Genomic DNA, 12855 nt, shown 5'->3' on the forward strand with positions numbered 1-12855 from the left:
TGCCTGCCTATCAGTTTGTGTGTCTGTGAGCCATGTTGGCCCCTCCTACCGCTATTAGTAATAAAGTAAATATTAAAAAACTGTCACTGACAGTGGCTTTTATGTAGCCATAACACACAGTGTAAATATGTATGGAAAACGAAACCTCTAAATTCAGCACTCTTAAGGCCGGTCACGTGACTCCCAGCTAGGGTTGCCACCTCATCCCTTTAAAAAGGAACACATCTGAATTACACAGGTTCTGTGGCTGATTAAGGTGGTAATTAAACTCACTTGGTGCCTTATCTGCATTAAATTAGCCTCAGAACCTGTGTAATTCAGATGTGTTCCTTTTTAAAGGGATGAGGTGGCAACCCTACTCCCAGCTGTACCTTCTCCTCCATCTAAGGGCTACAGCGGGAGGGGCTGAGCAGCCTGCAGAGTGGTCACGTGACCTCCCCAACTGATGTCAGAGGGAGAGCTTGGCCCCTCTCACTGTTGCCCATACATCAGAGTAGGAGATCGGCCGGGAGTCACGTGACCGGCCTAAAGATCTCTGAAAAACGGTATTTAGGGGCTTCATTTTCCATACATATTTACACTGTGTGTTACGGCTGCATAAAAGAGGGGCTAGCAGTGAGACTTTTTAAAAGGATTACAAACACATTAAAGTGTATAGAAATCCTAACTCATAGACTGAGCTTTTTTTTATTTTGCTAATAGCCTCACACATACTATATGCAGCATCACTGAGGTGGGTATTCTTCCATGAAGGAACACCTCCGGCATAAATACTGAGCTATCATCAACGGCAGTTGTCTCCTACTAGAGCTGCGGTATCTCAAGGGGTCTAATTCGCTCCCCTAGTTGTTTTCTTGGGACTACAGTATTATACATTTCAATCTTGTGAAGGATAGCATGGAGGGAAGTTTGAGTAGTTTAGAAAAAGACAACTGGGCAGGGCTGACACTACTCAGTCTACGTAAATGCTGTATGTTGTCAACCCACAAGACTTATGCCGCGTACACACGGTCGTTTTTTGTGATGAAAAAAAACGTAATTTTTTCTCATGGAAAAAAAACGATGTTTTTCAAACTTCATTTTAAAAAATTACGTTGCCTACACACCATCGTTTTTTCAAAATGCTCTTGCAAAGCGCGGTTACATTCAGCACGTATGGCGGCACTCTGTTCCATTCAAGCTCGCTTCATAACTTGCTTCTGAGCATGCGCGGGTTTAAAAACGTCGTTTTAAGCGTCGTTTTCGGATTTTTTATGACACAAAAAACGACGTTTTGAAAAAATGACATAAAAAATTGAAGCATGCTTGAATTTTTTTTTTAGTCGCTTTTCAGAAGACATAAAACAACGTTTTCCCCACACACGGTCATTTTAAATGAAGTTTTTAAAAATGTCGTTTTTTTTCATCACAAAAAACGACTGTGTGTACGCGGCATTAGGGCCTGAATGCATTTCGATCAACAAGTTTTTGTTTTTTTTCTGTATTTGTAGGGTCTGTAAATGATTAAAACACAAGAAGTGTGCATGTAGTGCAGAGATGTACTGCATGTGTTTTTTTTTTTTTATCTTGCCAAGACATACATATTAAAGGGGAGTTCCACCCACAATTTCACTTTTTAAATATAAATACCCCTGTAATACACAAGCTTAATGTATTCTAGTAAAGTTAGTCTGTAAACTAAGGTCCGTTTTGTTAGGTTGTTACAGCATTTAAATAGTTTATAATCTAGAAATAGACCGTGGCCATCTTAAGTGTGGGCATCATGAAGCCAGACTGTAAGACTTCCTGGATTTCAGCTTTGCATATCTCGCACATGCTCAGTGCACAAGCAATGTAATAGGTTTCAGTCAGGTTTGCAAGGACTACTGGGTAACATGATGCCTATCCCAGAAACCCTTGCAAATAGCCTAGGCAAATAAGGAGGAGGAAGTAATGAAGGACTACAAAATAAATGTATTTACAAGCAACAAATTTAATAAAAATTGTCCATTCTGAACACTATGAGGTTAGAGCATGCAGCACAGACCAACATAAAAAAATGGGTGGAACTCCACTTTAAGTTAGCAAAAAACATAACTTTATCTCCATAATTCTGTAGATTTATATCTTACACAGGTGGTCCTCAACCAGGTACCTTTTAATGTAGCAGGGGGCATTGGCAATACCATTTTCCTACATGCTGCACTGGGTCCTGCAGTGATTTTTTTTATTATTAGTATTTAAAAAAAAATAGCAGTGGTCCTGTGAGCAGTTTTCCTTATTAATAATAAAGGTACTTCTCACTTATAGCATCATGACATTTCATAGGTTGTGATAGGTTTCTTTTAAAAGAGGGCTAATTTTGAAGGAAAAAGACCAAAGGCATCAAAAGCCTTAAAAGGGACAACTGGATCATCATTTTTCTTATACTATGGCTACTCAAATATTGTGTTGCCAGATTTGAAGTTTAAGACCAAAACTTTTTTTTTCCGGCCTTCTTGGCTTCCTATGTTGTGTGGGCCGACAGCAGTCTATAGGAATGCTAAATCCATAATTATACCCTTTAGGTGAGGTAATAGGTGCATGAGAAGCAACCGTTCTACAAAAGCACATGACTAGAGACCACACAGAGGCTTGACCAATTGACCTCTCACCTCACAAGTACAAGAGATGGCTACACAGTCAGGAAAGTGGTTAATTACTAAATTAGCCCTCTAAAAATGTTCAGCAATGCTCTGTGGGTGTAAAAGGTGAAAGAGAGTCATAAATATACTACAGAGAATCCCAATCATTTGCCTAGAGCATCATCTTGTGTATCTGCAACATGCTGAACAATTACTGTGGTAACCAAACAGCTGCCAATACAATGGTACTTCCTTACACAACATTGCCCTCGGACACATGACGGGATTGGATACCTGGGCCTGCTTCTGCTCCCACGTGTCAAGAAGACATAGCCTGTTCTGGTCCCTGGGATAGTGTAAATCAATTATTGTAATTATAGTATAAATACAAGTATCTCATATTTATATTTTATTTTTTTAGTTTAAAAGAATTTTATTCATAGTGCTTTTGCACATAATTTGTTTATAGTGAGGGTTTAAAAAAAAAAGAATATATGTGTTTTATATATATATATATAAAGTATTTAGCATTTTTCTTTAGAGCCAGGAGGTTTTGTTTCTCAGGCTGTCCCTTAGATTCTTTAATATTAAAAAGAAAAAACTGTTTACAGAACTCAAACGGAAATTTACACACACGCAAATGACTCATTACAACAATCTCTCTCTTGGTAAAGTATTTGTTTATTGATTATTGAAAAATTATTGACAGGCATATAACAACGGATACATCTTGTATACAATGTTCAATATATAACCAGTGGCCAAACATGGCCAACTTATAACACTTTAGTATCGTGAACCCTGGTTCCTCAACGGAGGGCAACTTGAGATAAAGGTTTAGCAGGGTTACTATATGTGCACCACATAGGGCCCAACTCCAGTACGTCAATAGTTCAGTGCAATAAGCAGTAGAGAAATATCCATTCTGCATTCACACACACACATTTACAGAAAATGTAACCAGCATTTGGGCCTCACCACCCCCACCCAACCGGCCAGACTGAAGGGTCACAGAGCCAACAACAGGGCACCCAGCAACCTCCAGACACAGTGATCCAATCTCTATCTTGGTAGGCTCAGTCCAGAAATCCGCAAAGCAGGCAGTTCTATTGGTTTCTCTTTAGCTAACCCATTGTGCATATTTGTCATTTGCTGAATATTTTTTTCTAACAAATATTAGAGATAAGAAGTTAGTTATTGAATTAATGGAACAATTGTATTGAAACAAATGTCCTTGGAAGTGTTTAAAGTTTTTTATTTTTTTTAACAACATATACTATACACAAACATAAAATTGAAATCAAAACACAAAAAAACATACACAAAGGAAAAAAAAGGGGGGGGGGGCAATTTCCCCCACTCCTTCCATTATCAAGTCAATACACAATCCTTTTAACCTATAAAAAAAAAAAAATCTGTTTCCATACATCTATATTCTGGCAAAGGTACCTCCTAATGCCACGTACACACGATCCGAATATTGTGCGAAAAATGGCGTCCGAGGAAGAATCGTCCGATAATCGGATCGTTAGTACAGGGCTTCCATGAGCCGATCATGACAGTTCATCCGATATTATTTGATCGGACATGCACGAAAACTTTCCTCGTACGATACCAGATCGTACAATTTTCGTTTGGTCAGTACAGTTGTCGTCCGAAAATACAACACAAATACACTACAACACATGACATCACTTCCGTTTTTTTTTTCTGTCGTATGAGAATTTGTGACTTTAGTAACCTATTCAATTTCTACTTGCGACTAGTAAACGGAAAAAGTCGGACAATCTGTCGTCCGATTTTCGGATCGTGTGTACGTGGCATAAATCTCAGTCTCAGTCCTCAGTCTCAAGCCACGGGTTCCAAATAGTATTAAACCTCTTAGATACATTTCTCATAAAAGAAAACATTGCCTCTCATAGGAAATGGATCTATTCAGATCAAATATCAAATCAGATATATTCCTAGTTTTTACAGTTAGTTTATTCTTGGCTCTTAGGTGACCTTTCTATGGTTAATGCTCATGTCCATCTCTTGCTCCTTCTGTAGGTATATTTATTAAAGCTACATTCTATGCAGCAATTAAGATACAAATACAATACATAGTTACATCTCTTTCCTTTTTTAAATGCAAGCAGCGGTAGCGCCTGAATATAAATCAGTAACATCGTTTTGCAGTTGCCTGTGTAACAGAACTGAGACTGGGAGAGGAATTAACAGCACAAGGAGCCATTTAATTCATGTGCTGAAAGGGAATGTGCTGATAGGAGGAGAAAGCAGAGTGACATGGAGACAAACCTTGTACTGTGCTGTGCTTATCCTTTATTGCCCAGTCACAGGCTGCGACAGAACCATCACAGCCTGGGTTTCAAGAAAGTGTGTTGGTTAAAGCTGACCATCATTCAACTCAAAACAACTACAGTAGTGGTAGAAAAGAAGTGCTGTGGGGGCAGCTTTGACCTGAAGGTGAATACTGCGTCGAAAGCTGTTTTTTCTTTAAATGGGCTAATTTTTTAAAAAAAATTCATGGAGTTGGTTGGGTGATTTAACCAAACTTTGGATAAGCAGAACTATATTTTCAGCCTTAGTTGAAGTTAGCCTTTCATTTTTGGTTTCTGAATTCATTGAATACTACTTGACACAGATGTCCTCTGCAATGTTCAGTGTTCGTTTTTTTGTTCTGGGCTTATAGGTGGCCCATCTACGGTTAGCGCCCAAGGCCAGTGCACCATTCTTGGCTCGTTCTGAAGGTATATCACTTGTTGCCTGATTTATAGACCCAAGTTTCACCCAAGCAGCCAGGGCCAACAAGTACATACGTGAATTCACCGCGGGGCCTTAATAATGTCTGCTCGCTTATAGTGAAAGGTGTCTGCTTGTTTGCAAAGTGTATAATTATTATGAGCAGCTCACCCAGCTAAATTCCAGATAGGATTCCTGGCATACATGTCATTTTTTATTAGTCGAGGGCTGAGCTTATAAGAACGTTGATTGACGGCTAGCAGAAGGCTGTTATTTTATGTCTACCATGCAGATACAAAGGGCAGCGTACATTCTGCTCCTTTCAACATCTGCTACAAGAATGTGCATTTCCCCACAACGATTTGCCCAAAACAAACAGACAGCACTGTAAGCCAACGTAACATACTGAGGAACGGCACGCTTTCTATATAATGCATCCCTCCTCTGCTAAGCCTCTATGGTTCTTCCTGCAAAGTATGTTTGTATAAACAGTTTATTTTTTACAGATATAATATACCATAACATTTAAAGCATATGTCCAACCAAAACGCTTTTTGTTCTTAATTTTGGATAGAATAATGAAGGGTTAGACGTTCGGAACCCCTGACAGGTCTTTACTGCTATCTGGAGCTCCGTTAGATAGATTTGCCCTCACTTCCTGTCCTGCTGATAGTGTTTTACCAGAAGGGAAGTAAGGAAACTCTTAAGCAGCAACACAATGGAAATAAAAATGTTTTTTTTGAGTAGGAGAAGGTAAAAAGTGGTTGTAAAGGCTCCAGGTTTTTTTTACCTTCATGGCGTCTATGCATCAAGGTAAAAACCCTCTGTGTGCAGCAGTGCCCCCAGCCCCCCTAAAACATACCTGGGCCCCATCTCGATCCAGTAATGTGCACAAGAGCCTCGGCTCTCCCAGGCCTCTCCCTCTTCATTGGCTGAGACAACGGCGGAAGCCATTGGCTGCCGCTACTGTCCATTACAGTCAGTGAGCCAAGATGGAGAGAGCAGGGCAGGGCCAAGCCACACTCTGTGTGTCCATGGACACACAGAGCAGCAGCTAGCTTCCTGCTATGGGGCACTGGGCAGGAGGGAGTGGCTTGGAGCATCAGCGGGGTACCTGAGAAAAGGAGGATTGGTGCGAGTGGGGGAGTCAATGGTAGAGAAGGATCTGGGTGATCTGTAGATCATAGATTTATTAGCAGCATACAATGCCAAAATACTTCCTTATACTAAAATATATGTGGTTCTGAGGAATCAGGAATTAACCGCTTCAGCCCCCGGAATATTTGGCTGCCCAATGACCGGGCCATTTTTTGCGTCGCTTTAACTGACAATTGCACGGTCATACAACACTGTACCCAAACAAAATTGATGTCCCTTTTTTCCCACAAACAGAGCTTTCTTTTGGTGGTATTTAATCACCTCGGAGGTTTTTTCTTTTTGTGCTATAAACAAAAAATGAGCGACAATTTCGATTTTTTTTTTGAAAAAAAAAAAAATATCAATATATTTTGCTATAGTAAATATCCCAATTTTGTAAAAAATCAAACACATTTTTTCCTCAGTTTAGGCCCATATGTATTCTTCTACATACTTTTGGTAAAAAAATAGCAACAAGCGTATATTGATTGGCTTGCTCAAAAGTTTTAGCGTCTACAAACTATGGGAAAGATTTATGGCATTTATATGACGTTTTAATTTTTTAAATTTTTTTAACTAGTAATGGCGGTGATCAGGTTGGAAACTTTTGACACATTTTTGGGACCATTGACATTTACAGAGCGATCAGTGCTATAAATATGCACTGATTACTATGTAAATGTCACTGGCAGGGAAGGGGTTAACACTAGGGGGTGATCAAGGGGTCAACAGTGTTCCCTATTTTGTGTCCTAACTGTGGGGGTATGGGGACAGATGACAGATCGTGTTTTCTACTTTGTAGAAAGACACGATCTATCCTCTCCTCAGACAGCATGGGGATTTGTGTGTTTACACACACAAACCCCCGTGCTCCTGCTCGTGCACTCGATCGCACGTGGTCGGCAGCGATTGCGCCCGCCGACCATGCGCATCAGGTTCCCTGTCGTGCAGGGGGTGCGCGCCTCCGGCGGCGCTCGCGCATTCTCTGGCGGCTTTCCTGTGTGAAGCCGTATTATTCTGCTGCAGTATATCTGTGTGAGCCGGTCGGTGAACCGGTTAAAGTGTATGTTAAAGTGTTTTTTTTTTTTTTTTTTATAAAATTAACAAACATGTTATACTTACCTGCTCTGTGCAAAGGTTTTGCACAGAGCAGCCCGTGTCCTCTTTTTCTGGGGTCCCCTGTCGGCGTTCTAAGTCCCTCCTCTTCATCGGGTGCCTCCACAGAACGCTGCTTTCCCTGGAGGCGTTCTTGGCTCCCGAGTCACAGGAATTGATTGACAGCAGCGGTTGTCAATGGCTCCCGCTGCTATCAATCTGTCCAATGAGGATTGAGACAATGGCTGGAGCCGCTGTGCTCATGCAGAGGGTCTGGAGGGCAGTTGCAGCACAGAAAGTTTTTCACCTAAATGCATAAATGCATTTGGGTGAAAAACTTTAAGGCTTTAGAACCACTTTAACAATTCATTTCAATGAACATGAAGTGTTATCTGTTTGATAAGATCAAAATAATACCAGTTACATTGTTCTTTTATATCTGAGGACTACAGAACCATTCCCTCTATGTTATAGAAAGTAGGAGAGGGGTGGGGTTCAGTAATTCTATCTTATTTCTGTTTCCCTGATACAGAAGGGTAAATTAGGGCAGAAAGGGAGTTACAGGCAGGATCACATGGTGAAAATAATTGGAAAAAAGCACTTCAATAAAAAAAAGGACTGGTACTCTGCAAAATATAAAATTTTAGTTTATGTGTTTAGATATACAGTGGAACCTGGGATTACGAGCATAATTCGTTGCAGGAGAATGCTCGTAATCCAAAGTACTCGCATATCAAAGCGAGTTTACCCATTGAAGTCAATGAAAAAAAAATTTGTTCCACATTGACTTCAATGGCATGCAATACCACATACGGCCAGAGGTGGGGGGCACCAGAGAGCCTTAGAAACGGACGGAAAGACTGAGGACACCTCGGCTGACCTCGGAAAACCTTGGAAAGGCTCCATTCCTGAGATTTTCCTAGGTGAGCCGAACTGTCCTCGGGCCTTTCTGTTAATTTCTGAACGGCGGCTGCGATCGGCTCCGGCGCCCCCCAACCTCAGGTCAAACGCAGTACTGTCCATTGCTTTGGCCTGAATCCTGCTCGTTTTGCGATACAACACTCGCAAACTGAGATAGGATTTTTTTTAATATAGCGCTCATATTGCGAAACGCTCGTTAACCACGTTACTCGTAATCTGAGGTTCCACTGTAGTTTAAAATGAGCTTGTTGCTTTATCGAATTTTTTTTTTTACAACCTATTAAAGTGATAGTAAAGCTATGATTTATTTTATTTTATTTACAAACATGTTATAATTGCCTTCTCTGTGCAATGGTTTTGCACAGAGCAGCCCAGATCCTCCTCTCGGGTAACCCGCAGTGGCTCCTGGCTGCTCCCCTGCCACGTGCCCCCATAGCAAGCCGCTTGCATGCTTACTCCCAAGCCCCGCTCTGTCTGAACAGAAGACAGAGCAGGACTCAGGCCCGCCCCCTCGTCACTGGCAGTGATTTACAGCAGCGAGAGCCAATGGCTGAGCCAATGAGGAGGGAGAAAGCCAAGAGAGCCTCAGCTCTTGTGCACATCACTGGATCGAGATCAGATTTAGATATATATTTAGGGGGCCTGCGGGGGAGCTGCATGCAGAAGGTTTATTACTGCATGGAATGCCATAAGGTATAAAATCTGCTGTCTTTACAACCTCTTTAGGAGCCTGCCGTTTTTTTAGTTTCTGGCGAGAATAGGTGGACTTTCACTATAAACGGTGGCAGATTAGGTTCAATCATACCTGGTGCTTTTCATGAGCTATGCTGTGCTCACTTTGGGCACGCACAGCGCCCTCCAGAAGCCTAAAGCATCATGGGACTTTTGTTTTGTATATGGGAGCACTGAGATGTAAGGGGCTTGATGCGTGATTAATGACTCTTCTGCCTTAAAGATGGGTTACGGGAGCTAATGGTTTTCCAATCTTTAATCAGGGGCTCCCTGGCATCCGCTGCAAAGCTTGGTTAGATATATATCCCTTGGCTGCCGACCAGAGCCGGGGATTCCACAAAGGATTCTGTCCTCAGATGCTGGAGGAGACCGAGCCAAGCGTGGTACTGATGTACCTCAAAGAGCATCATTTTGTAAGGAATGCAGATGGAGACGCTGCCAAACCTTTGTGAATATTAGCTTACAATTTAGAAAAATTATTCTCTGCCGGCCTCAGGGATCTTCCTGGCCTGAAGGTGCATGTACATCATGTACATAATGGTATCCAGAACCTCTGTGCTATCATTGAAACCCATCAACTCTACATGAAGCTTTTCTCAGAAAACAAATGCTATAAAGGAAAGGATTTAAAGCAGAACTATACTTCATCGGAGCACCACAAACCAAAAATTCTAACAAATGTATTTTTTCATATTCAACGCAAACTCGCTAATCCATCCATGTTTCCATGCTTTGTTTTGTTGAGAGATCACTTAGAAAAACACCCCCAAGCATTTCTGGCCATGGCCATGTTGAGTAAAGGCAGATGATTCATGTAACATTTACTTCCTGGAATCCATCTGCCCATTGCTGAAGCATGCAAACAGGAGAGGGTGTGCTTAGCTGAGAAAGCCCCTCCTCCCATACTAAAGACTTCTGGGATGTATGACATCATTTGCCAAGGCAATATACCAGGAAGTAACTAAAGAAAGGTTACAAAAAAAGTTTAAAGCAAGTAAATCTGATATACTTTCCTATCTATTTACTAATGCTAGTAGCATAAGAATTAAACATAGTTAATGATGATTTTGATTAATGATTGAGAGAGTGAAAGGGGTTGTAAACCTTCTGTAGTGCAGCAGCCCCCCAGAACCCTCCTTTTACTTGTTATGAACTATAACTTTGGGGGTTATTTATGAAAGGCAAAATGCACTTGAAATTGCACTGAAATTGCACTTGGAAGTGCAGTCGCTGTAAATCTGAGGGGTAGAGCTTCCAGGTAGTCACTCCCGCGGGAGTAGGCGTTTCTATACTGCGGCGCAATGTCATCTGGGACTTCGCCCAGATGATTGACGTTCTTGAGAAAAAGTTTCCACTGGCCGGATAAGGCCTCCCCCTATTGCGTAGGCGTGTCACGGCGTTTCCGAAAGAACCCGAACATGCAGAGCTGCGCGTCAGCTCTATACGGCGTGTAGAGCTGACTCGCAGCTCTGCATGTTCGGGTTCTTTCGGAAGCTCTGTGACACTTGTGACGCGCCTACGTCAATCATCTGGGCGAAGTCCCAGATGACATTGCGCCGCAGCATAGAAACGCCTACTCCCGCGGGAGTGACTTCCCGGAAGCCAGATTGAAAATAGCCATAATAAGGTATGTACAGCAAAAAAAAAAGGCCCTACTGTACATGTTGGAAGTATAAAGAATATGATCTTATATAGATGTTTTTTGGGTGAACCTCCGCTTTAAAGCGGAGTTCCGGCCACAATTTCACTTTTTAAATATAAATACCCCTGTAATACACAAGCTTAATGTATTCTAGTAAAGTTAGTCTGTAAACTAAGGTCCGTTTTGTTAGGTTGTTACAGCATTTAGACATTTTATAAAATAGAAATTGACTGGGGCCATCTTAAGTGTGGGCATCATGAAGCCAGACTGTATGACTTCCTGGATTTCAGCCTTGCAGATCTCGCACATGCTCAGTGCTGCACAAGCAGTGTAATAGGTTTCAGATCAGGTTTCAGCACCTGTACTGTCCAAGTCACATGATTCTTCGAGACTGGGGAGTACACAGACTCCTGGAAAGTTACACCCACTACATTCCCAGGAGTCTGTGCGGTGTAGGTTAAGCACCTAGGTGCAGGAAGTGGGAAGATTAACTATTCTGCTTAGCAACAACACTTTGAAGGCATCTAAAAAAAAAAATTTTTTCTTAAAGGACTAATGACATTTTTTTAAAACTACTGATGTAATGTTATATTTATGGGTGGAACTCCACTTTAAGTTACTGTATGTTTAAATTGATTGACATCACTATTTCCTAACTAAAAATGTTAGATTGTTCTTCAAGTAATTTATGGCATTTGTTTATTATAACATATTTATTTTTGTTTAACAACCAGATACTCGAAGAACAGATGAAACTGGAATGCAAGTGCCATGGTGTTTCGGGCTCCTGCACCACAAAGACCTGCTGGAACACTTTGCCTAAATTTCGGGACATCGGCTTCATCTTAAAAGAGAAGTACAACGATGCAGTGCACGTGGAAGTGGTTCGGGCGAACCGGCTCCGCCAGCCCACCTTCCTCAAGATCAAAAAGATTAAAAACTACCAAAAGCCCATGGAGACAGACCTGGTCTACATTGAGCGATCTCCAAACTACTGCGAAGAAGACAGCTCCACCGGTAGCGTAGGGACTCAAGGGCGGCTGTGTAACCGCACCTCTCCACATGTGGACGGCTGTGATCTTATGTGTTGCGGCAGAGGGTATAACACCCACCAGTACACCAAAGTTTGGCAGTGCAACTGTAAATTTCACTGGTGCTGTTTTGTCAAGTGCAACACATGCAGTGAAAGGACAGAGGTTTTCACCTGCAAGTAACGCAACAACCAGGAAACCTATAGCAGGACCACTTTGGCTCCATTTTGCACACTTGATTTTCTTTTTCTTAAGAAAATTACACCCTTACAGGCAGGGAGGGGGAAACATTTCTTTCGTTAAGCGTTGGCTGTTCCGTCGGGAGAATGGCACCTTTACATGCTGGAGGGTTTTCGTGTAGTTATTTATAAATCGTACGTCAAGCAGAGGAGAATAAAAAAATATCCGTACACGAGGAGGGTTGTAGGACTACAAAAGGAGGGACCAATCGAACAAAACTATTTTCAATAGTCTCAGCTATTGGATAGAACTACAATTTGTTTCACCTGCCAGTCACACTGGAATAACTGGACATTAAAAAAAAAGAAAATTATTATTATTAATTTATGTTTTAATAGTATGAACAAATTCAGAGCACTAACGGGTAGTTTGTGTCTTAATTCTCTACTAAATGTTAAGCTTAGAGATGTCTGACTTACCATAAATCTTGTATATGTTGTTTTTCTAACTATTTTCCATGCTACTGAGCTCTCGATAAAAGGGGTCTTAAACTTTGTATTCGATTCTTTTCTTCTTTTTTTTTTTTTTTTTTAAAGAAGTAGATTTAGACTATTGGTCTGGTTCAAGCTTGGCTGTAATAAACAGGGGCTGTGTGACAGCACAGTGATAAGATTTTTTTAAATAGTTTTGTTTTCACCTTCATGATGCTGTTCAGAGGAAAAAGTCAGTTGCTCGAGGTCTTATGTACACATGATCATTTTTCGGCATGAAA

At 41.3% G+C, this 12855-nt stretch overlaps 1 protein-coding gene across 2 annotated transcripts in view; it reads left to right on the forward strand.

Annotated features, from left to right (window-relative positions):
* Nucleotides 1-12639, forward strand: part of WNT7B (Wnt family member 7B) — a 196633-nt gene extending 183994 nt beyond the window's left edge. For both annotated transcript variants that reach the window (XM_040345788.1, XM_040345787.1), the window contains exon 4: nucleotides 11607-12639. In XM_040345788.1, coding sequence (XP_040201722.1) covers nucleotides 11607-12086 — 480 coding nt within the window. In that variant the 3' untranslated portion in view covers nucleotides 12087-12639. The remainder of the gene's footprint in view (nucleotides 1-11606) is intronic.
* Nucleotides 12640-12855: the final 216 nt, after the last annotated feature.

Source organism: Rana temporaria, chromosome 3, assembly GCF_905171775.1.
Source record: "Rana temporaria chromosome 3, aRanTem1.1, whole genome shotgun sequence".
Lineage (NCBI taxonomy): Eukaryota > Metazoa > Chordata > Amphibia > Anura > Ranidae > Rana > Rana temporaria.